We start from the raw sequence: 23848 nt of genomic DNA on the forward strand, positions 1-23848 counted from the left end.
CGCCTTGCTTATGCCCCGCGCCGCTCCCGGGGCCCGGCTCCGCGCTCGCTGCCGGGGCTGAGGGGGGGGGGACCCCAAAAGGGACCTCGGAGGAGGGGGGCAGGGGCTGAGCCCCCCCAAAATGGTGCCCCCTGAGGACGACGAGAGGAGCCCTTCTGGGGCTGGGGAGGGCTCCGGGGGCTTCGTCCTCCTGCGAGCCCCCAGCTGCGGCAGCGCCAGGAAGGTGAGGTTATGGGGGGGGGATTTTGGGGGAAGGATTTTGGGGAGGGGGGAGGATTTTTGGGGGGTCCCCACCCCAGAACGGTGCCCCATGGGGTTTGGGGTTGGGGTCCTGCTGGGGTCTGCGCTGTGGGTGTGTGGTGTGTGTGGGGGTGTCCGTATGGACCCCCCCCAACCTCTTTTTTTTGGGGGGGGTCTTGTGTTTTTTTGGGGTCCCCCCCATCTGTCCCCCCCTATTTGTCACCCCTTGAATTGCTTTGAGGTTTTTAACCCCATTTCCCCCTCCCATTTTACCCACTTGTGGGTACAGGTTCACCAAGTGGGTGCCACCCCCAAAATCACCCATCAGCTGGGTGCACCCCCCAAAAATCTCTGCCCCCCCCAAAAAACGACCCCATTAGCACCCCATATTTAATGGGTTACAGGGGGTGCACCCAGCAGGGACCACCCATGGGTGCCCCCGACCCCATCACCCCATGGGTGCCCAGGTGGGCTTGCACCCCCCTGGCTTTTAGGGGGGGGGCACAGCAGTGATAAAAACTCCCAAAAAACCACTTTTTTAGGAGTTTTTACACGGCTTTCCCATTAGGTCCATCCCCTGGGAGCTGGTTTTATGAACCCACAGTGATTTTGCCCCAAAACTGGAGCCTCCATCCCAGGAGGTGATTTCCCAAAGTTCTTCAGTGGGGAGCCGCTGCCTTTCTGCAACCTTTTTTTTTAAAAGTGGTTAAAAAAGGGGAAAAAAAAGCTGAGAGGTGGCTTTTCATCAGCAGGGACCGAGCTGACCCCAGGCTGCAACCCTAAACCGGGCTGCGCTTACCCCGCTGGCAGGTGCCGCTTGCAGGGCTCATTTTCCTGTTTTTTTTACCCAAATTTCCCTTCTCCGAGCCCTCCGTTTAATTTTTCCATCTGTTGGGTGATTGAACGGGAGAGGATGAAGCAGGAAAGCATCACGAGGCTTTACCAAGGTGGGAAAAACACGCATTATACACCACTTCTTCCTAAAACCACCGACCTATTGGGGTTTCCTATTACTTCTCTCAATTTTTAGTTAAAAAACCCCTCACCACGTCCTTTTTCCAGCTGTTTTTTTCTGTTCTGGCCGCGTGGGAGGCCGTGGACGTGGCCCCACGTGTTTCTCCTGGCTTTTAGGGGATCGGAGGCGCCGCGGCGGTGCCCGTCTTTTTACCGGGGTTGGCGTTGTGGGGCCGGTGGTTTCACACATCTGTTTCCTCCTGGCTCCCTGCCCCGGCTCCCGGGACACACAGGCAGCCTCTCCACGGCTGCACCTTCCCAAAAATTCAAGCTTTGGCTCGGGTTTGTGGTTATTAAACCTTTTAAAAAACCCGGTGCCCCATTTCCCCTGTTTTTTTCCCCCTTTGCTGAGTCCCTTAGCCCACGGTCGGGGCACTTTAAGTTTAAAACCTTTAATCCTCGGCTCGTTTTTCTTTTTAAAAGGCCGCGTGATGTAACCATATTCTCAATAAAGGTTTTAGGGGTTTTAGTCTCCCACAGAAAAGCCAGCTTTTGGCCCGAGTGCTGGCTGAGATTAATTCCCTGATAAGGGCTTTTTGGGTATAAATAGACCAGAAGGGAGAAAAAGGGGGGAAAAACCTGGGGAGTGACCCACCTGTAGGAGCCCATTCTTCCTGAAATGAGTTTTAGCTGGCAGGAAAATGAAATTATTGATGTTTTTTTCTAAAAAATGAGCATTTTAAAGCCCTTTTTAGGGCATGCAGCAGTTCTGTGGGGTTTGTTGTCTCTGTCCCCCAGGCCAGTGTCACTTGGCCACTTGTCCTGGGCTGCCCTAATCCGTAACTCGCGGGTTGCAAAGGGGAAAAATAATTCTGGCTGACAGCTCTGAGTGCAGAAAAATAGCAGGGTTTTTACACCAGCGTGGCTCAGAGTTATTTTGGAAGGGAAATAGAGCTTGCCCTATTCCCCCAGCGAGCTTCGTGGCTGCTGGGCTACTCAGAAATGTCCCTTTTTAGGGGCAAGCCCCTGTGTTAGAGGGGAATATTGCTCCTGAGAGTGGATGGAGGTCGGTCCCTGTCCTATTTCTCTGCTGGAGCTGCTGTCAGTAAATGCTGGAGAAAATTCTGAGGCTGAGGGCTCAATAACTCACATGGGGTCACCCTGTCAGGGTGAGATTTTGGAGCCTTGCTTGGTTCTGGCCCTGAAATGCTTTTTATTTCTTGTATTCGGACCCTGATCTTGTAATTCTGACCCTACAGCTCTTGGTGCATGCAGGAGTAGAGCCTGGGGTGGCTTTTTGAGTAGGAGGCGATGAGATCAAGGTGGGTCACGGAGAGCCAGGTTCCTGGCACTTACACTCTGAGCTTTATCCCCAAGGAGAATTTGGTGCAGGGAGGGAGCAGAACAGCGCTGGAGAGGTCAAGGGATTGAAATCCCCGCGGATCATCCCGGGGAAATCACCACGGATCATCCGCCACGAGTCAAAAAACCGTGTCCCGCTGCTCCCCTGGGGAAGGGCTGAGCAGTAACCTTCCTGGTGCCTTTTTGTCCTCCTCCCTGAAAAATGCCATAAACTGCTCCCTGGGAGGGATGATTTCTAAAATAAAGAAGCGTGAGGCTTTTTAAGGAACGCGTGCAGCAGTCTGGGATAATGAAAACACTGCAGGCAGCCGAGATTTTGGGGCATGTAGAGGAGCAGGTTGTGCATCACGGCTCGCTTTGCTAACTGCAGCCGGGCTGGGCTTTCTGTTTTCCTGGTATTTGACATCTCCTGCCTTGGTTTGAGCAGTGGAAGGATCTAATCCTGCCGTTGCTCCAGGATCCTGAGTTAGATGCCGGCCAAAAGCATCGCCCTGCAGTCAAGGGATGGATCTGAGCCCCCGTTACCTGCCTCTGAGCGCTGGGACCGCAGCAGGGACGTGCTGCTCATTTTTGAGGTCGTTTTAAAACATTTTTAGCTTTCTCCTGCTGTTTTCTGGTCCGTGGAGAGCCCCTTGTGATCCAGCCAAGCTCTCCTGGGAGCTGTTGCTGCGGTTCCTGTTGGGGCTCAACCTAAACTCATGGCCACAGACCCCGTTCCCACTTCTTTTTTTTGACAGATCCATGCCTGGCTTGTGTCACCCTGCTCTGAGCTCCTCTGGACGGGGATTCAGCAGGATCTGCCTGTCCTTTTTTCTTGCTCGTAGCATTACCAGCACCTCCTAGGGCTGTGTTTTTCTTTCTGACAGCGTCCTTTGATCCCTTCATGTGCTCTTTTTGCTCTTCCCCAGTCACTTCCAGCTACGGAGCTCCCATTCTTCTACCCGAAATGAAAGAGAAATTAATCCCTTAGCACACGCCTTTGTTCTTTGGACCTGCTGGCCTCCACCTCTTTCCACAAGTGCTTGGCGTTGCCTGTCACTGTCCAGGACGAAGCTGGGAGGCAATAACCCTGTTTTTGCACCCGGGTCACGAAACAAAGCTCTAGGTGTGCCCCGTCATCCAGGAGACACATCCAGGCTTCATCTCCCTGCATTTATTGGAGCCACCAGGAGCAAAGTGCACCCCATGATCACCTCCAAACAAACTTTCCCTCAGGACTAACCGCGTAATTACCCTATTTAACACCCCGTAAGGGTGCTCTTGAGCTGAAAGGAGAAGCTGCTGGCTCCTTTACCCCTAAATGTTCCCAAAAACTTTTGACATCTCGCTGGGGGGAGTTTTATCTTTGCCTCCACGGTGGGTTGAGTGCTCCCTGCCATCTTTGCATGCTGAAGGCTGAACGTGAAGTTATTTGGCGGGTGAATTCGAGGCATAAAATGCCCTTGCTTATTTTTATTGCCGTAATTCTGCCTATAATCCTGCGTTGTCGTGGGCGGTGATCTTTGGAGCGGGACCCGGCATGGGTAATTCAGCGGCACGCACCTCGCTCGCCGTCAGGGCTTTCGCAACGAGCCCTGCACTCTGCTGCTCTCTGTGATTTATTTCTTTCCCCTCGTTGGAAATAAATTTCCCCCTGTTTTTTTTTCTTTCCCAAATTTAAAGCTTTAACCAAGAAAGGCTGAGAAATCCCACCTCGAGCCCGGCCCCTTCTCAGGCACCCAACTTCGCTCCGGCATCAATGTCCCTGGGCGCACCCAAGAGGATGATTGAAACACCCAATCTTTCCTCTGACCTTTAAAGGGTTGATCCCAAGAGCTTGTGCAAAGTGAGGAAAATCCTTTTTATGACTTAACAGTGGGGTTTTGGGTTTCCTCTTTGTATTCCCTTTTACGTAAGGCATTCTTAAATCCATCCTGACTTATTTAGGAGCTCCGGTGCCTGCCTCTCCTGTGCCTTTCTGCAGTTGGAGAGGAGCCTGGATCGGCACCAATAACCAAATCGCTAAATCTGATTGAGGAGATGTTGTTCAGGTGGAAAAAAAAAAACTCGTGGCTGTACAAACAGCTCAGGGAGAAGTCTGGGCAAATCCCAAAATGTCCCGGTTGCCGTCGGAGCGTGTTCGCTGCCCGGCCACATCAGGGCTTGCGAGAGTTCCTGGAGAGCTGCTTTGTTCCTGGGTGGAAAAGCCCAAAATGATCGGTGATTATCAGGGCTTGCTGCTGTGTCTGCATGCCTGAGAAAGGTCTCGTTCATCAGCTTCATCTCACTTCTTGTTTTTTCCTAATTTCTTCTCATTTTGCCTCCAGCCAAGGCATTTTCGGCCCTCCTGCGAGGCTTTTGGATGCTCCTAGTGCTTCTTCCATCTTTTTTTCAGCCACAGTTCCTCTGGCTATCGTGTAATTCACGTAGTCCTCGCTCCTCTTTTCCCCCAGAACATCTTAGATTTAAGAAGTTTTTGCTTTTTATTTGTAGGATGGGTGAGAGAATTTTCCCTGGGGAGATCCCAGAGGTGGCACTTTCAGGGCAACCTCTTGTGCTTGCTCCTGAGCATCTCGGACCTGGGATTTGTGCAGCTGTTTCCGTTTAACATCCCCTGTAATTGCTTTTGCAGAATAATCGTGGCTTCGTGCTCTCGTCCCAGCCCTTTAACTTGCACAAATTCGTGGATTAAAGCACTGAGCCTGCAGATTTACAGACCAGATGGAGCGGCTCCGATTGCTCGGTCTCCGATGTATCAATTAGGAGCTCAAATCTTTCACCTAAATGAAAGAGGCGATGTTAATCCCAGGCCCTTTTCAAACTGGGCACCTGTTACTGGATGTCAGATATGAGAAACGAGTGCCCAGAAAGCTGAAATCCATAAAAACGCAAAATTTTTTCGTTCCCTGCATACCAGTCAAAGCTGCCCTTGCGCTGTTCCCCCTCTTTCTTGCCTTTTTGGCATCCCAGAGAAATAATTCAGATAAAGCATCCCAGAAAAATCATTTGAATAAATATTTGGAAATGGGTTAGTGTTACCCAGGGTTTTTTGTTAGTGTTTTTTTTGGAGGTGCCAGCAAGCATCATCCTGGCTTGCTGGATTAAACACTGCTGCAACCCATCCTGGAGGAAGGGGTGAGACCTGGGGATGCTCTCCAAGATTTTGGCAACGTGGAAAAAATTATCGGAGAGCTTTGGGCAGGTACTGTTTGGGCTCTTCTGAGTCCCTAGGGTGGCAAAATCCCCTCCTAATGTAGGGACAAGGGGTCCACCAGCAGTGGCGGTGCAGGTAAAGCACATAAGACGACAGCAAAGGGAGGTTTTCCTAAATTAAGGGGGTGAAGTAGTGGCTTTGAGTGATTTCTTTTAGTGCACGGGGATGCTGCCGTCTGCGGAGATGAAAACGTCTGAGGAAAGCCCGAGGAAGGAGGCGGGGGTGGGATTAATTCCCTGCTTTCTGCAGCTCGTGTCTCCGGCCTGTGAACTTTTGACTCGCTTCCACTCCATCCCCTGCAGCCAGCGGGAGATGGGAGCTCTGGCAGACACGGCGTCACGTCTGTTTGTGAGCTCCAGGGGTATTTTGGCTCGTCTGCCCCCCCCCCATGACATCTGGTTTCACTCCTGGGTCGTGTCCACACGGCCAGACCCTGGCGAGGAGCTGCTTCGTTCCTTTATCCCTTCCCTGCTGCACTTGAACCCTTTGAATAACTTCAGGGGAGAAAAAAATACGCTGTAAGCAACAGGTTTTATTAGATAATAAAATATTTTTCGAGTGGCTCTGCTGCCTGGCCCCAGGTGTAGCAATGATGATCAGATTAAATCTGATTTATTTTTTTTCTGTTGAAGATCTGCCCCCACCCCAAAGCCTCTGCGTGCGGCAGGGCTGGTGAGGGGGATCTGGGGGACGTCAGGAGATGGAGGTGGGATGGGAACAGCTGCCACGATGCCGTGGTGAGAACCTGTCCCTTTTTCCTAGCAGGGCTGCGACCCCTTCGCCCAGACCCAGCGCAGCAAACTGCAGCACCGCCGGGCTCGGATCAACCAGCAGATCAACAAGGAGATGAGGATGCGTGCCGGGGCAGAAAACCTCTTCAGGTGAGTCCCCAGAGCATCCCTCCGGCCCTGGGATATATCCTTCCCCATGCAGGGGAAAGCTTTTGGCTGTTTTATCCGTGTCTGTCTCACTGCCGTGACCCGTGGCATGTCCAGGAAGCACCTGCAGGCTGCTTGCTCCGAGGGATGTTTTTGGATTATCAGCTGCTTGTTTTCCCCCCTGTGAGGCAAGTGCAAGGCTTTTTGGACAAGTTTTTTTTCTTTAAACCTGTCTGCAAGCATGGATCAGTCCCTGAACGGCTGCTTTCTGCCCTGGGGAGGCTTTCTGTGGCCGTACCCTGCTTGGGGTTTGCTCAGGCTTTGCAGCACTCACCCTGGAAACGCCTGCCCTCTGCTCCACGTGGTGCTGATGCTTAATGAAAAGTGGGGATTTAAAGCCCTGGAAGCCTGTTACAAGGCAGGATGCGAGTGGATACAAGAAAAGGGACAGATGTTGGACTGGGATTGAGCTCTGAGTGCAGGCATCCTGCATGATACCCCCAGAAAGTGGGTCAAATCCAGCTTCATTTAAAAAAAAAAAATAACACAAAAGTGTTTCAGTAATTTCTCCTGAGCAGAATCTGTCTGAAAACCCAGGCATGTCACTGCATATTGATACAGCCCAGCAGCTCTCCCTCCTGCTGGGAGGATGCATTTATGCCACGGTGCAAAAACCAGTCCCTGTGCAGGGCTTTTGGGTTGCAACTGGTCCAGCACCAGTAGAGCCATCCCCAGAGAGCGGTCACGATGAAACCATGATACTCTACCCCAGTTTTTATTTTGTATATATAACGGAGACAAGAGATCTGTAAAAATTATATGTATTTCTTTAACCTGCCCGTGACCTTTTTTTATAGCTTTTGTGTGTGTATGTATCAAATTCCTGTAGTGCAAGGTGGGCAGACTTCTTAATGCAAGAAAATATCCTCTTTTTTTTTTTTTTCCTGCTTATCTTGCAAGTTTGGTGTTGATTTCTCTCCCCACCCCCAGCAATAAAATAAAACTTTTTTTTTTTTTTAATAATTTAATGTCAGTCTGTGCCTGTTGTACCTGAAAGAAAAGTTCTTGGTGCAAGTAATGGGGTTTTTTAGGCAGATTAGGACAGCAGGGACACCCTGGAGGATGGTGAGGTTCAAGCCCTGTTATCCCTCAGCTTTAGCCAGGCTGGCTGTTAGGGACAATAATTCATCTAATTAAAAAGGCCTCGACATCCCTGTGTGTGCCACTCCATGCAACTCCCCTTTGTTATAATAATAATAAAAAAGCCCTGGAAATGTGCTGCCTCAGCAGGAACGTGGTTTTGGTGTCAAGAGCGTGCATCAGAGCTGCTCTGCTTCCTCCCTCGCCGGGGAGCGAGCAAAAATGTGATGCAAAACCCATCTTAATTACTTGCCCAGGGAGGGGAGGGATCGTTCTCTGCCAGGGCAGAGGCAGAATGCACTGATGGGGCCCTTTTTTTTTGGCTGGATCAGCAATTTGAGTGTCCTTTGGTGGTAATGAGCTTTCCTCCTTCCCTCCCTCCAGTCTATTTTGCAGCTGGGTGGGTTTGGGGGTGCTCTGGCTTTCAAAAGTTGAGGATCTTGGGGGGAATCAGGAGGAAAAGATCAAGTCTGTGCCTGAAATTAAAGGCTGGAAGAGGAGGATTAGAAGTTTTAAAAGGTTATTACTCAAAAGCTGCTGAGTTGCACTGAGAAATTTCCTTTATATCTACCAGGTCAGTGACGTGCCCAGCCCGGCGCAGTGTTTGCAGCTTTGCCTCTGCACTTCCAACTTTAAAAAATAAAAAAAACACCTTCAGTGCTTTAAAGAAAGTAATTTCCTCAGCTGTTCTGCGCAGCCTCTTGGTCCCTTTTCATGAGAGCTGTCACGAAGGGCGCGCTGGAAAAACGCACGTGGTGTTTGCTCAGCAGCACGAGGGGTTTGTTTGCTGGGTAAATGCGTGGGCAGGGGAAACCCTTCCCTTTTCTTGTCCAAATAGTGGGGCACGGCAAAGCAATCGGGAAGATAAAGGTGTCGCCAGTAAGCCCATTTCTTCCAAATAACTCAAAAAACCTTTGTCGAGTGTTAGCTGAGCAAACAGGTGATGACTGCACTGAGGTTGAGCAAGATTGGAGGCTCTGCGTGCTCGTAGGGAGATCAGTGCCTGCTCCAGGCAGCACCAAAGCCTCCCTCAGCACAGGTTTGCTCCTGGCAAACAATTGCTCGTTCCCAAAATTGCCTCTCGGAGAGGTGCTGTGCTCTGCGTGGCTCCAAACAGCGCCTGCGGAGTGCAAACAGAAGCGCCCCAAAGCAACACCAGGCTTTGTGCTGCCTGCTCTGAACCTGAACCAAGCAAAGCTGTCCATGGAAAAGCTCACAGGTGTGTGTAAAATCAGGCTTTGCAGGATGGGAAGTCCTTTTTTTTTCTGCAGAGCAAGAATGGAAACACCATTCAGAAATCCATCGTGTGTCTGCAAGCGTCACCAGGCTGCGAGTCAGCAAAAATCAGCTGCTGTAACTGAAGGGGGAAAAATAAATCTGGTGCCAACTGAGGGCAAGAATAGGAAGATATTCAACTATTTGGAGGAAAATTGTAGTGAAAGCAGCACTGCACCTTGATCCTGGAGGAGGTGGGATGCGTAGAGGACTGAAATGATGGCACAGAGCTGATGTATAGGGGAAGAGGGGGGAGTGCAGTGCTGATGCTGTATGGAGAATTGCAGAAATGCCAGAGGATGTTTAAACGGAAGTGGCTGCGGAGATCTTTGGACCTGCTCTGCTTTGTTTGTTTAAAACAATAAAAAAATCCATCGGTCTTGGGGAATCCCAGCGAGGGAGGTACAAGGGAGGAGACCCTGAAGTGCCGTCATCCTAAAGAAAAACAGCAGAGCTCCATATGGCCAGGTCAGGGCGAGGCCCCTGGAGGAGGCTGTCAATAAAAAATAAATCAAAAGCAACGTGCTCTGGAAAAGCTGGGGAAAAAAACAAAACAAAACAAAAATTGCCCTGGCCGTGGTGTTTTTACTGCATCCCTCGGGGGCTTGGCGTGATTTAGGGCCAGCAGCCCTTTCGGCCAACGACTGCACGTTGCTGGCTGCGTGGCCGCTGGGTTATCTCTCCCTGCTTTCCTTGGGAGCTGATAAGGAGGGTATAATCGGCCTGGGAGTTTGGCTTGCTGGGAGCAGGCAGCTTGCTGCAGCTGAAATCAATCCTCGGTGTTTACATCTCCTGGCGTGCACGAGGAGGGAGGGAGGGAAGGTCCCACGCCTCTAATGGGCGAGCACAGCAAGCCTGGCTCTTGCAGAATGGTTATTTGCACCCAAAAAAGAAGTTTTTCCCCCAGTCTAACCATAAAACATAGATTTTATTTGGTGTGGGAGGCCAACGTTGAGCGCTCGTAACTAAATCTGAAGCTGTGCTGGAGGTGGGAGCATGGACGGGGCTCACGGAGGGACTGGGTGAAATGAGAACGGGCACCCGCAAGAAAAAAAAAAACACCCAAATAACCCAAATTTTTCTCTGTGTCATGAAGAGATGGATGGAAATAGCTGGTCGTGAAGGCTCAGCCCTCTGGGGTGGTTTGGGTGGATGCACGTGGCAGGGAAGAGGCGATGGCATCGTCCCTTTGGGTCACTTTATCCCTGTTTATCGACGCAGCCAGGCTTTTTATGGGGAGGTTTGATCCATGCTGTGTTGTCCCGCAGAGCCACCAGTAACCACAAGGTGAAGGAGACGGTTGCCTTGGAGCTGAGCTACGTCAACTCCAACCTGCAGCTGCTGAAGGAGGAGCTGGAGGAGCTCAACAGCTGCATGGATGTCTACCAGAACGAAAGGTGGGTGCTTCGTGCCCTGGTGGCCGGGGAACAGGAGACAGGAGAGGGCTGGGGCATGGGGCAGATTGGCCAGAAACAGTTTTTCAACATAGGAACATCCACATTTCATCCACCAAACTCAAGAGCTTTTCCCAAAAGATCCTTAAAGGAGGTGTTTGGATACTTACGGTGTGTCCTTTGGATGCAGATGTCCGAAAAGCAGGAAAAATAGATCAGGAAAAACAAAAACACATCATCCCTTACCTCGTCCACCTGACCTAAGCATCCCCCAGAGCACGATGTCTTCCAGCAAGGGATTTAATAGCAATTAACACTTTGGCTGCTCCTGGGATGATTTCTTTTCCCATCAGGGTTAGGAGTTTCTTCCCCCTCTTTCTGCAATTAGACCTTGCTGTTGCCTTGAAATGCTCACCCAGCCACCTTGTGCCTGACTCGGGTAATCCCAGCAGCGATTTGTGGGGTTAAAAAAGCAGAAATCCCCCAGGCAGCAAAGCCCAGGGGTGTTGCAGCAACGTGGAGCCATGGATATTCCTCCTGGTATATCCGTGTGCTTTGCCCAGTGCCTGGTCCTCCCTGGGGAGCGTTGCTCTGCTGCAAGATCAAGGATCCTGCATCTCCAGCACCCTTGGGTGCTTGCTGCAGCCTCTGAATGTGACCCTGGATGGTTTCCCTATTCCCCAGCAACGTGCTGGCCATGTGGGATTGTTGGGCTTGGACTCCAGGGATGCTCAGCTTTTGCAGCCCTCCACGTGCTTGTTTGCTGTGGTTTATAAACAAAACGCCAGCAGCAACCCCAAAAACCCTGCCCAGGCCAAACAAAAAGTTCCTTTGTTTGCTCTGGGCACTGGATTCGAGTGGAAATCTTGTTAGAGAATGAGTGATAATGGCTTTTCAGCACTAATTATAGCTCTCGAAGCTGTTTGTTCGGGGAGCATGAATCGAGCAGAATGTGGGTGCAACCTCTGCCCTGCTCCCCAGTTTTTGCCCTCCTTGGCCTGTGATGTGCTAATGCACATTTCTGCTAACGTGCAGTTTCTGCAGATAACGAGATGAGCCTGTTGTGCAAACCCCGGGCTGGTGAGGGCCTGATCCTGCCCGACCTGCCTCCTGTCTTGCCTTTAGAGAGCCCAGTGTGAGCTGTGGATACCATCAAAGATTCTCACCTCCCATCCGTATACAGCAGCCAGATGTTGGCACCAGCTTTGGGGCTCTTTGCAGATCAATAATGCTGTAATTTTCTGCACATTCGAGGCCTTCAAAGACCATTTCTTTACTTCTTGGCATCAAAATTCAAAATATCAGCTAAATCCCAGAAAAGATAGCCCTTCCTGGTTGTCATCCTGCCACCGTGTAGCATTCCTTCCTCATTTTGGCACAAATGCCCCGTTTTTAGTGGTGGCACACAAACCCCTCCCAGCTGGGTGTTACCAATGTCGTCCTAATCTTCAGTGTTTTACAGTATCGACCTGTCTGCCCGATAAGAGCTATTATTAGGTGGCTGCTTTTAATAGCAAATTTCAGTATCAGGCGGAGCTGCGCTCCCCGAGCCAGTCCTTATCAGCGACAGAGCCCAGATTAGCACGTAGGAGCTCATGAAATCCGTGACCTGTGCTCGCATCACACCCGTTTCCCAAGGGCTGTTAATGAAAGCAGCTGCGTCACGGCAGCCAATTTGATTGCTCTGGTAGAAAATAAAACATAAATATGGTAGATTTGGGGTTATTGGCATGCTTTTTCAGCGCGAAGCGCGTCCTGCTGCCGTGCAGAATTGGGTTCTCTTCCAGTTTTGCCCTTCAAAAAACCAGCCACCAAAGAGGTTGTTGTCTTCTTCCAGTGAGTCCATCAGCGTCCCGATGATTCCCTTGGGCCTGAAGGAGACGAAGGAGCTGGATTTGCTGCTGCCGCTGGAGGTGAGCATCACTTTGGCGCATGCAAGGCGGTGAAGGCTGATGGAGGGAAGCAGATTCGCCCTTCGGAGAGGTTTCTGCACGTGGGCATGATGGGGAGCTGTAGAGGAGATGCTGCAGCAGCTGCAAACATTTCCCTTTTTGGAACGGTTCCATACATAGGGGGATGAGGTGGACTGAAAAGAGTGGAAAAAGGGTTACAGGGTCTGGAGCAATGGACAAATCAATGTGTTTTTCCTGGGGTAGAGAGCAGGAGCTGGGTGGAGAGGAGATCCCTTTCTGCGCTGGAGATTTTCTTGCAGGGAGAGCTGGCAAGTCACTTAGACAGAATTACCAGAAGTCACCCTTTAAATCTCGAATATCCGTTTTCAAGATCGATTCAGGATTTTCTTTCCCCATCCAGGATTTCATCAGCGAGCACTACGGAGAGGAGGGGACCTTGTTTGAAAAGGAAATCAAAGAGTTCATGGAGCTGCGGCAGGTCGGTGGCCCTGGGCGTGCCGAGTCTTGCTTTGGCTTGCTGAGAAATGCTCGTTGGAGGTGCCGTGCTTTGCTCCGGGTCCCCTCGTGCTCCCTCCAAACTGCACGCTTGTCCTTGTGTCTCGGGGGTACTGGAAGCCTGCAGCATGCACTGAGCACCCCGGCTTCGGTTCATAGATTGCAAAATAGTACAGATGTTTCAGTAATTGTTCATGGTCCCGGTGAGTGAGTCCTTTAATGACCTGATAACCTAGAACGACCGGCAATAAAAATACAAATGCCATCCATTATTAATGTTTGATGAATAGTTCACCCCTGGCGAGGCTAAATGACTGCTCTCTCTCCAGCTAACACGCAGCGTAGCGCTTGGAGAAGAGGAAATGTAGAGCAATCCGGTAAAGGTGAACTTTATCCTCTCCTACAAAGCAGCTCTCCGAAGTAACCTCGGTTTTGCCTTGCCGTGCGGCTTTGATCTTAAGAGCGGAAAGGAAAAGCTTTCCCAGGCTTTGTGAAGGTCCCAATCCTGCTCGCTGGGCCGCGGGAGGGGTGCCCTGGAAAGGCACGAGCTGGGAAAAAGGCTCGTGACTGAAACGAGGAGAGCTCTGGCACTCCTCCCCGTGTCGAGTCAAAAGCCCAAAGGCTTTCCTGTTCTGAACAGAAATCGTCTTTCTTCCCTCGTGTTAATTCCATCAGGCTTTGCATGAATTTCTATCCTAAAAAAAAAAAAAAAGGCAAATCCCAGCTCGGTTTAGGTGAGCACGGCTGAATCGTGCCCTGCTCCCGGGCTGCTGGCTCCGGTCTGGGTGCCCCAACCTGGTGTCCCCAAAGCCTTTCCCATGCCAGCAGTCAGGCTGTCCCCTTTCAACCTGCCAAAAAGCAGGGAAGCTACAGAAAAAGGGCTTCTTTTTCAGCATTACAATCCCACAATCCCATAGAATCCCATTCCTTGCCTGCTTGTGTTAGGGGGGTCCGGCCGGGCTCAGCTCCAGGCTGTTCCCCCATCCCCTACAATCCTGCACCCCTTTGGGTCAGGTTTTTCCCACCTGGGCTGTAGCTCGTAGGGTTTCCCAGCATGTCCAGCTCCCTAAATCTCATCTTTCCCTCCTCTTCTCCTCTCTCCCCTCCTGACGTGTCTCTTCCTCCTCTCCTGTCCCCGCAGGCGATGCGCACCCCCAGCCGCAACGAGGCCGGGCTCGAGCTCCTCATGGAATATTACAACCAGCTCTACTTCCTCGACAGCCGCTTCTTCCCCCCCAGCAAAAGCCTGGGGGTCTTCTTCCACTGGTTGGTGCAGCTTTTCCCATCCAGCCCCAAAAAACGGGGAGGGTGAGCAGGGAGGGAAGCGCGGCCAGGCTCCCTCCCCACCGTGCCGGGGTCTTCGTTTTGGGGAAATTCCTTCAGCAACGTGAAGAGCTGGGTTTCCCTCTTGCTTTTGGCTCGAAGACGTTGCCTTGGGTGGATGTGTTGAAGGAGGCAGGGCTGGAAAGCTCGTCCTCGAGCGGGAGCGGTGTTGGGATGGCCGTGATGCCCTCGTCCCCGTGTTGACTCTTCCCTTCCCCAGGTACGACTCCCTGACGGGGGTCCCGTCCCACCAGCGGGCGCTGGCCTTCGAGAAGGGCAGCGTCCTCTTCAACATCGGAGCCCTACACACCCAGATCGGGGCACGGCAGGACCGTGCCACCCTGCCGGGGCTCAACCAGGCTATCGATGCCTTCCAGAAGGCGGCCGGTACGTGGATTCCCCTCCCCTTACCCCTTGGTGGAGCTGACGTTTCCCTGGGGCAGGAATAACGTCAAGAAGTGGAGCTGTTGGGCAAAGAGGGATGGGGGAGTCTCCAAGGGACTGCGTTTGGGGCTTTGGAGGGGAAAAGCTGCAGGTCCAAGGGTGGGTTAGATGGCAAGGTAGCACCCCTTGGAGTTTTTTTTCCCCGGGATAGCATTGCCAGTTATAGTGAGAGGTTTGAGCTCAGGGAGCATCTTCATGGCTTTTCTCCTGGTCAAAGTGGGAAGGGACCTCTGGGTCCGTCTGGATCAAGGCCACCTCCAGCAGGGTGCCCACCACCACGTCCTGGTGGCTTTTGGAAGATCTCCAGGGATTTGAGACTCCACAACCCCTCTGAGCAACCCGTGCCGTTGCTCATAGAGAAACCTTCATGCTCCAAACCCTCCTGGCTTGCAAGCCCGAGAGCTCCCAGCAGCTTCTCCCCTTGCGCAGGTGCCTTTAACTACTTGAAGGAAAACTTCTCCAACGCTCCCAGCCTGGACATGAGCGCGGCTTCCCTCACCATGCTGGTGCAGCTGATGCTCGCCCAGGTCCAGGAGTGCGTCTTCGAGAAGGTGACCTTGCTGCGTGCCCAGAAAGACTTCCTGACGTGGTTGCAGCTCGCCCAAGAGGCAGCCAGGGTAAGGGCACCCCATAAAACCCTTTAAAAAGCCCAAGGGTGACAACCTGCTGTCACTGCCACCCAACAGGCGAGCTGGATTCTAACCCTTGGGTCATCAACTTTTGGGTTTTGATTCCTGCAGGTGGAAGACGCCTACTCGCTGGTGCACCAGACCATGACCCAGGCCCACGTGAAGGATTACGTGCCCTTCTCTTGGACCACCATGGTCCAGGTCAAGTCGGAGCATTTCAAGGCCCTCTCCCACTACTTCTCTGCCACTGCTCTCTGCGACTGCCCCGGTGAGTGCTGTGTCTTCTCGTAGCAGCCTGGCACTGGGAAAAAGAGGGGAAAAAAGGCTTCTGTAGAATACCAGCATGCCAAACCTAGAGTTTTTGGGATGCTCTGAGCTGCTGATCACGCCGACTGATGCAGTGATTCATGCGCAGGGCAGCTGTCCCCCATATTTCTCCTTCTGGCTTGCATGTTGCTTGCAAAGTCCTACCAAAAAAGCCAACAAAAAGGTGCTGCAGGGATGTCACCCGCTGTCCCCTTCGGGGCTGGGTGGGTGTCCACAGCCAGGCAGCCTCCAGAGCCACCTGGTCCGGGTGGTAGGCCAGCCAGGGGCTTCAAAAACATAAAAATAAGCTCCCACCAAACCAGGAAACTGCTGAGCTGCTCACATTTAATTGCCAGCTTGTGGCTGGCTGCCCTGGGTGTCTGTGTGCAGCCTGCCTGTACCCGAGCTGGGTGACGTGGCTCCGGGGAGCCAGCTGGAGCAGGATGCGACCCATAATCTCCATCTGCTCTGCCACCACCGCCCCTACGAGCGATTTTGGGTCAGGCTGAGGGTTTGGGGGCGGGCAGCTGATGCACGCAGGGACCTGCGGTGTCGAGCCACCTCCAGCAGGCTGGAGGGCTCCTCGAGGTCATTTTCTAAGGTAAGTTCATCTTTTTGGCTCTCTTCCTCTCTGGGAAGGGGTGCAGGGCTCAAAACCACTGAGGCTTGTGCGTTGCAGAAGCAGGGTTGAGCGAGAAGAGCTGCTGGGGGAGAGATGGGAGAGGGTGGGACACCCTGGGGATGGAGACAGAAGTGGCAGAAGGTAGTGGTGGGTCCAAGGGATGGGGCAGGTGTCTCCCCTGAAATTTTGAAGCTCTTTGAATGCCCTGACTTTTCCCTCTGTCCCCTTCCTCTTTGTTTTTCCCAGCGGCATCCGATGCTGAGTTGCCAGAGCACGAGAAGGCTTTTATCCAGTTCCACATCACCATGCCAGAGGGGCCGTCGCTCCGTGTCCTTCTGCAGGATCCCGAGGAGAGAAGGAAGCTGGGTAAGTGCATCCATCCCTGGGGCAAAACCCACTTCTGGGTGATGAAACCCTGAATCCCTGTAGGAACGGGATTTGTAGAGGCACCACGAGCTTTTGGGGGATTTCTCTATGCAAAGACAACTTTTATTGGGTTTTCTTTGAAAAGAGCCTCTCCTGGGGAGGCAAGAAAGCATCACGGTGCTCGTGTTGACCCATCTGGCCAAATGTGACAGTAAAACCCCGGGCACCGAGGTATCCCGAGCCAGGTAACATCACCCAGCACAGAGAAATCTGTTGGGAAGGAGCCCGGCTTGGGCTTGCAGCTGCCTTGACTTGACGAGGAGAAGCAGTGACGGCTGGGGGTGGTTTTTTTAGCTGCATCAAAAGGCTTGGGAGACGAGAGCTTCCTCCCACGCGGATTTTCAGCTTCGGGGAAGAGACAGAGCATTGCTTATTCAGCTGAAGTCGTGTTTTAGCAGCCCTCCCGAAGAGGCAGGAGCGAGAGCGAGCTCAGTGCCCTGCTTCTGGGGTGTCAGCTTCTGCTTGCCTCCTCCACAAGCTGCCTCTCGGGTTTTTTTTCCCAAACATCTCCATTCAGCTTGTGAAAAAAACAAACGTGCAGGTACCAGGCTCAGCTCTGCTTTGAATCTGGAGGAAGGGGAGAACCTCGCGGCATTAAATCATGTCCATAGAAGGATATTTTTTCCCCTTCCCTTGCCTTATAGTTTTATAACACCATGCTTTATTCCACCGTCGCCAATAAACTGGAGCCAGCAGCTTGCACAACGTCTGTATTTCGCTAATCTCTTATTATCTTATCTCTTCATTATCAGTGCAATTAGCAGCAGGTAGCGATAAGCCATTAAAACCTCCTTGCCGTGGCGTTTTCTTGCCCACGAGTGGGGCCGGCTGGGGGTGCTCGGATAGAATACGATTGATGCGTGAGATGAGATTATTTTGGGGGAGAGTCTCTTTCCTCTCCCTGTTTTTCATCCAGCCTCGAAACGTTCCCTCGATTGCGACATCTTGCACAAAGCAGCCTGGTGGGCTCTGGTCCCCACGGCTCTGAAGCAAACAGCATCGTTTTCCCTGCCTTATGTTGCCACCGTGTGTCCTAAATCTGGAAATGCTACAGGCACACGTGTTTCGATGATACATCCATCTATCTAAATATATTTATCCTTTTCTCTAGCATTTAGAAGCGTTGGGGACGGGCGCCTTCATCTCAGTCTCTCGCAAAGGGGATGTTTGTAGGATATTCGTAGGTCGTTTATTTGGGATTTCAGTCGATTCTGGTTGCTTTTTGGCTGCTCTCTCTTCACGATTCATTTTCACGAGGGTGGAAACACCTTGAAGGCTGGTGGAGAGGAAGAAAGTGAGAAGAGGGCACCGGAGAGGGTGGAAAGGACCCGCATGTGCTTAGCCTAGAAAAGAGGGAGCTGCAGCAGATCATCCTCCCGAAGCTAAAACGCTGTCACCAGGAGGACGGGGCTCGATTGTCCTTTGTACCCCCGGGGGATGTAGGGTGATGGAGAGAAGTTAATTTGTGGAGATTTAGGTTAAGCGATAGGAGGAACTTCGGATAGGGGGCGGCGGAGCCCGGTGCCAGCCTCCCTCTCGCTCCTTCACCGGAGTTTTTTTTTTTTGGGAACATCTGCCAGCCCCATCTCCGGCGCCGGGGGAGCGAAGTAGGTCACCCTTCAAGGTCCCTTCCCGGCTCTCCTTCGGGGGGCTCGAGCTGACGGCTGGGACCTACCCCATTTCGAGCCCGTTGGCAGGCTGCAAACGTGACGGGGCCGTCCCTGAGTCACGGCTGCCTTCATCCGTGGGCAGCCGAGCAAGCGAGCGAGAGCGCCGCCGGTCCTCTGGCTTCTGCATCCATCTCCGCTTCCCCGCAGGCAAAGCTCACCTGAAGAAAGCCATCATGAAGCACGAGGAGGCCATGAGGATCCACGGCTTGTGCAAGATCCTGCGGAAGATGGACATCCTCCAGGAGGTCCTCTCCTTCGCCCACAAGCGCTCTCTGAGCAAATACTCTGAAATTGACCACGAGGAGGACTTCTTTGAAACTGGGGACGCTCCGGATATTCTCCGTAAGTATTTTATTTTTTATTTTTTTTTCTTGCTGGTGGGAGTGGGGACTGCGGGGTTTTATGGCTTGCCCCAGCCCTGCTCGGGGTGCGGGATGCGGAGGCAGCAGCTGCCGCTTTGCTCCTGCCTGACGGGGTGTTTGTGCTCTTCTCTCCTTACCGCTAGCCAAAACGCATCAGAAGCCAGAGATCAAACCCCCCAACTTCTCCCAGGTGAAGGTGACCGACCTCTTCCACAGGCTGGTACGTACAGCTGCAGGACTGGGTGGCCCCGTGGGACCAGCTGTCACCTCCTCCCCTGCATGCCCTGCTTTCCTGCTCCCTTTCCTCCCCGTGCAGCTGCTCTCCGAGCAGGACAAGACGTCTCCTTGCGCACAGGACCCAGGCAGGAGGAAGGGTAGAAGGGCACGGATCTGTCTATGCAGGACTAAATGGGTCAAGACTCGTTACGTTCCCCAAAAGTCTTCCTTGTGCTGTGATGTGAAGCTCCTCCGGTGCACGGGCACTTTGGGTGGGCTTTGGTCCAAGAAGGACCGAAGGGACCATTCAGTGGAAGCTTTTTTGGGAGGAGAGCAGGTTGAGGATAGAGTTACTCTTGGGGAAAACACTGTTCTGTCTTAGGTATGTGACCAGCACCAGCTGGGAAGCACTGGGAGAATCCCATGGGGTCTTTATCTCCCTTCATAGGGTTTATAGGGTCCTTGGGAGCAGGGTTGAGCTTTGGGGCTGCTGTGGCTCTGCCGTCCCTGTCCCTCAGATGCCCCAAGGACACAAAATACCCTGGGGAGAGGCTGGGCTGGTTGGGATGTAATCAGGATCTCTGCTCTTGGATGACCTGAGCAGAGGGCAGGGGGGTATATCCCGCTCCTGAAAGAACAGGAAAGGCTTTTGGAGTGGTCTGACCCCAAAGAAGTGACCCATCCCAATGCTTTGCACCCTGCTGCATCTCCCAGAGCCAGGCTGGGGTGAAAACCTCACCCCTCCATCCCAAATTTGGTGATAAATTTTATTTCCGTAAGGGGAGAATTAAGGGTCCTGCTCTGCACCGTAGCTTTCTGTTTTATTTGCTCTGGGACTGTGATGTCTAAAACGATTCTGGCTCCTTGACCTTGGTGAGATCCCCTCCTCCTGCCTTGCAGGGAGGATGTCCTGACCCAAACTGGCTGAAGGGTTGGGGCAGGACCTCCCCAGATCCTTTCCAACCTACACAAGTCTGTGGTGCTGCTCACAAAGCCACCCTCTGATGAGCACTCTTCACCCTTCTCACTTTAATATGCACAAATCTGGTGGTTTTGATACACAGGAGGATTAAAACACCGTGCAGACTCAAAACTTCATCCTCAAAGAAAAGCAGAAGCCAGGCTTACGTGCTCTGCCCCCTTGCCAGCAAAGGCTGCGTGTCCCCAGGGCGTTGCTCTTGCACCGAAAGGTGCTTTCCTTGTTTCTGCTTTGCCCCCAGGGGCCCCTCTCGGTTTTCTCAGCCAAAAACAAGTGGTACCCGGTGCGGAGAGTCCACCTGAGGAGAGGAGAGAACGGCTTCGGGTTCACGCTGCGGGGAGACTCCCCCGTCCTCATCGCCGGCGTCATCCCGGGGGGCTGTGCTGCTGTGAGTACCAGGGGGCTGCTGGAGGTGGGGACCCCCCATTTGGGGTCGTGACGTTGAATGGAACGAGATGGCAAGCCCGGAACACGGATGATCTCCTCGAAAACTCACTCTCTGATGTATCAGGAGTGGCTTTGTTTTCCAGCAGAGGCTCAGGGGAGCATCCTGGTGGGATGCCTGAGTGGTCCCCCACTCTCTCATCGCTGCACAGCACCAACTGTGCCGCCGGAGCTCCGCATCTCCATAACAACAGGCTCCTTAGCAGCAGGATCACGTCCCTTTTGGGGAGCCTCAAAGCTTCTTAAAGAAGATCTGAGCTCACGGTGTGCCCCCCAGGCTGCTAATGCTCGTTGCGCTGAGCTGGGGTGGGATTGCACTCTGGATAGACACCAAAAGGTGGCTACAGGGACAAGTTCCTAAACCTCCAGCTGCACCAGCGTGTCCTGGCTTGGGGTTGCTCCTGGCTGTAATATCCTGACAGTCCCCAGCTTTGCTTTAAGCATATCCAGAGCCTTGTTCTTTCCTGATGGTGGAACTGGTGCGTAAGACCTTGCTAAGCCTGCTCCGTTTTCCCAAGGCTTGCAGGTGCTGATTTTTGTTTTCTGGAGACCTGTAGCCTTGAACTCCTGTCGGTGAGTCAGAGTCAGATGTGCTCTTGTCGCAGGGTTGGCAGTTTATTGCGTGCTGGATGTCGAGCCTGGCAGCTGCAAAAGAAATCCTTAGCCTGCGAGCATTCCCCCTGCAGCAAAGCAGCTGTAAGATCATTAGGGTGATGAGGCTTTGGCTGTCGGCTGAGGGCAGACCCCAGCCCTCCCCACAGCTCGTGTCTCTGCAGGATTGGGACCTGCTGGGGTGGGTAGGAAAGCGAGCAGACCTCATGCAGCCTCTGTGAGCAAAAACGAGTGCACCCTCTTTTTTTTTTCCCCCTGCAGGAAGCCGGGCTGAAGGAGGGCGACTACATCATCTCGGTGAACGGCAAGGACTGCAAGTGGTCCAAGCACGCCGAGGTGGTGCAGCTGCTGAAGAGCACTGGCGAGGAGGGTGTGGAGATCGGCGTGATAACCCTGCAGGGCTCGGAGGGGCCGAGAGCTGTAAGTCAAGTCCCAAGCCTTTTTTTGGGGGGGGAAAACTGTAGCTCTGGAGGGAGAGATGGGCTGCATAAACCAGGCTCTGCTCCCTCTCCAAAGCAAGTTCATTTGCAGCTGGCTTAGGAAATATAAAGCAGGCAACAGCTTGCAGGGATGGCCAGCTTTGTTGTTTCAATCTTAGCCTCGAGCTAGGCACCAAAGCAAGCTGCCCTGCAGGGGACAGAGGTTTCCCAGTGTCCTGGGGCAGGGCTGAGGCCAAGCCATCAACGTTTGCACCCCCAGCTTGGTGCTGCCTTAGCTTCACGCCGCTCTCTGCTCCCCAAACAGGCGGAGAAGAAGGCTGCGGCGATGTCCTCGGGCAGCGGGCTGCTGAAAAGCAACAAGGAGAACAGCCGGAAGAGCCTGATGAACAGCAAGAGCGCCAGCACGCTGCTGATCTGGAACAAGAAAAGCAAGCGGAGCAAGAACAGCACTTACAGCGTCCCCTTCACCGCCGTGGGAGACAACGAGGCCATGTACTGAGGTGCCTGCCGGGCTAGGTTGTGTCCCACCAGCTCGGGGGCTTGGCTGCCTGTCGATCCGGGCTGCGCTGGCGTCGTGGCTGCATGGAGCACCCCTGGAGGATGCCAGGACCCCCCCCGGGGATGCGCCGCTGGTCGGACCCTCTCCGAGGAGGCGAGTGATGCACAGCCCCTGGCGCTGCTGATGGCCGGACTCCTCCATCTCCTGTGTTAAAAAACAGTCCTCTGCTAAACAACGGGGGAGGGGGGAAACACTGGTTTATTATTATTATTTCTTCTTTTAAGGGGTGGGGGAGCTGTGCTTCGGTATAAAGCAGGGGCTGGTTTGTGTCGTCTGCTCGGTGCGAGGAGCAGCCCAACCAAGCCCAGCTATTAAAGCAAAAGCTGTAACCTTTTCTAGCGTGTCTCGTAGGCTTTCTCTGCAAGGTGGAAGGCAGCACGCTGCTGGCAGAGCCAAGTCGTTCAGGAGTTCCTGCCCGGCGGCACCGTTGGAGGAAGGTGGAGAGGGTTTCAGTTTTGCAAGCCCCTGGTTGACAAAGCCCATCGGGGCAGGCTGCACGTGGAGATCACATTTGAATTCCCAGTTTTAGGGAGTGTTTATCTTGGGCACAATGTCACAGGGTCTGGGACAGATCTGCCCGGGTGGTTTGGCAGCACCGAGCTGTGCATCCTTGCCGTGACACTGCTTAGGGGTGTCCTAGCAAGCTGTTAAAGCTAGGATGGGGTCGACATGTCCCCATCACCAGGTGGCAGCGTGTCAGATCCTCCGTCGTCATCAGCAAGGAGGCAGCTCGTGGGCTGCATGTTCCCATGAGTTTTGCAAATAGCATATGTTTGGTCACATCTAAGCGAGCTCAGAGAGAAGAAACACGAGCACAGGCTTGTGCTGTGTGGAATTAGGGCTCCTGTGCAGGTTTTTTTTTTAATTGGCACCCAGGTTTGACCAGCAAACGCAGCCTGGCTGCACAGCCTGCTTCTTTGGAAGAAAAGGGAAAGACTTAACGTGCATTTGTTGTCTCGCTTTTTTAATCAGTAGAGGTGGATTGCCCTAAATATGTGAGTAGATTAATAGCTAAGAGCCTTGTTTCTTACTTGGTATGAGATTAAAATTCCAGGAAGATAGCTCCTCCAGATTATTAAACTACTAAATTTGTGCTAGTATTGGATCTTGCACACGTTGCTAATACCCTAACACTGTGCTGTCAGCATTCGTACCAGAGCTGGCCTGATGGATACATGCATCTTGGTAATTGTACTGGAAATGCAGGGAGACTCCGAATACGCACGAGATAGATTGGCAAAATTTTCTCAATCCCATTTCTGCCTTGTGCATTATTTTTCTGAAAGCTAAAGAGCTGTCTGGTCTTGAGTGCTTGGATGATCTTGGTTAGGTATAAAATACCCTTCAGAGATGCAATTGTATTTTTGTACTTTTTAAGTCGTGACAAATTTGTAGCGGGAGCTTAATGAAATGAGCCGAGCACGTGGCTGCCTTCGGGCTGGCAGCAGGACACGGCTCGGGGTCGCACCTCCACTTCTTGGTGGCCTGGTGCCCACGTGCCAAGCTTTTGGCCCCGGTTTTATTTCGGGAGAACTGGAGGAGGGCTTCTAGCTCTGCCTTCCTTGCCGAGAAGCCTCTCCGCTTGCACGATGCGAGACCTAGACGCCGTCAGACAGGATTACGGCTCTGGCTGCCACCGCGAGGCCATCTGCTGCAGTCAGATTTTCTGCCTAATCTTGCCAGCTGCTCGGCGCGGGGCGGTGAGACTCCCAGGCAAGGGGCTTGCCATGAACACATCCACTGATCCTAAACGTCTTGGAGCTAGAGGTGTATTTATTTAAAAAATAAGCGTGCACACGCGGCGGCTGCGGGCATCGCGGGTCCTCCTGCATCACCCGACCCTTCCGTCGGCGTTGCCGGAGGGGTTGCGTTTCGTGCCAGCTGGATATTTTTCCTAACACCCGTGTTTTGGTTTTTAATTTGTACGTGGACTCTCACCTTTTATGGATTAAAAAGCACTGCTTTGAAAACA

General features: G+C 52.8%; 1 protein-coding gene across 2 annotated transcripts; it reads left to right on the forward strand.

Annotated features, from left to right (window-relative positions):
* Window positions 1-23848, forward strand: RHPN1 (rhophilin Rho GTPase binding protein 1). Of its 2 annotated transcripts, none has more exons than XM_068672783.1 (15): window positions 1-223; window positions 6512-6630; window positions 10311-10439; window positions 12274-12349; window positions 12750-12827; window positions 13986-14110; window positions 14388-14554; window positions 15041-15228; window positions 15352-15508; window positions 16415-16534; window positions 18412-18606; window positions 18770-18846; window positions 20063-20209; window positions 21139-21297; window positions 21622-23848. In XM_068672783.1, the coding sequence occupies exons 1-15, from the start codon at window positions 122-124 to the stop codon at window positions 21814-21816; spliced, it is 2034 nt and encodes a 677-aa protein (XP_068528884.1). In that variant the 5' UTR covers window positions 1-121; the 3' UTR covers window positions 21817-23848. The 2 variants fall into 2 exon arrangements, with proteins under 2 accessions (XP_068528884.1, XP_068528885.1); XM_068672784.1 differs by having other exon boundaries at window positions 2-223; window positions 6515-6630.

This window comes from Anas acuta, chromosome 2 (genome assembly GCF_963932015.1).
Source record: "Anas acuta chromosome 2, bAnaAcu1.1, whole genome shotgun sequence".
In the NCBI taxonomy this organism is placed as follows: domain Eukaryota; kingdom Metazoa; phylum Chordata; class Aves; order Anseriformes; family Anatidae; genus Anas; species Anas acuta.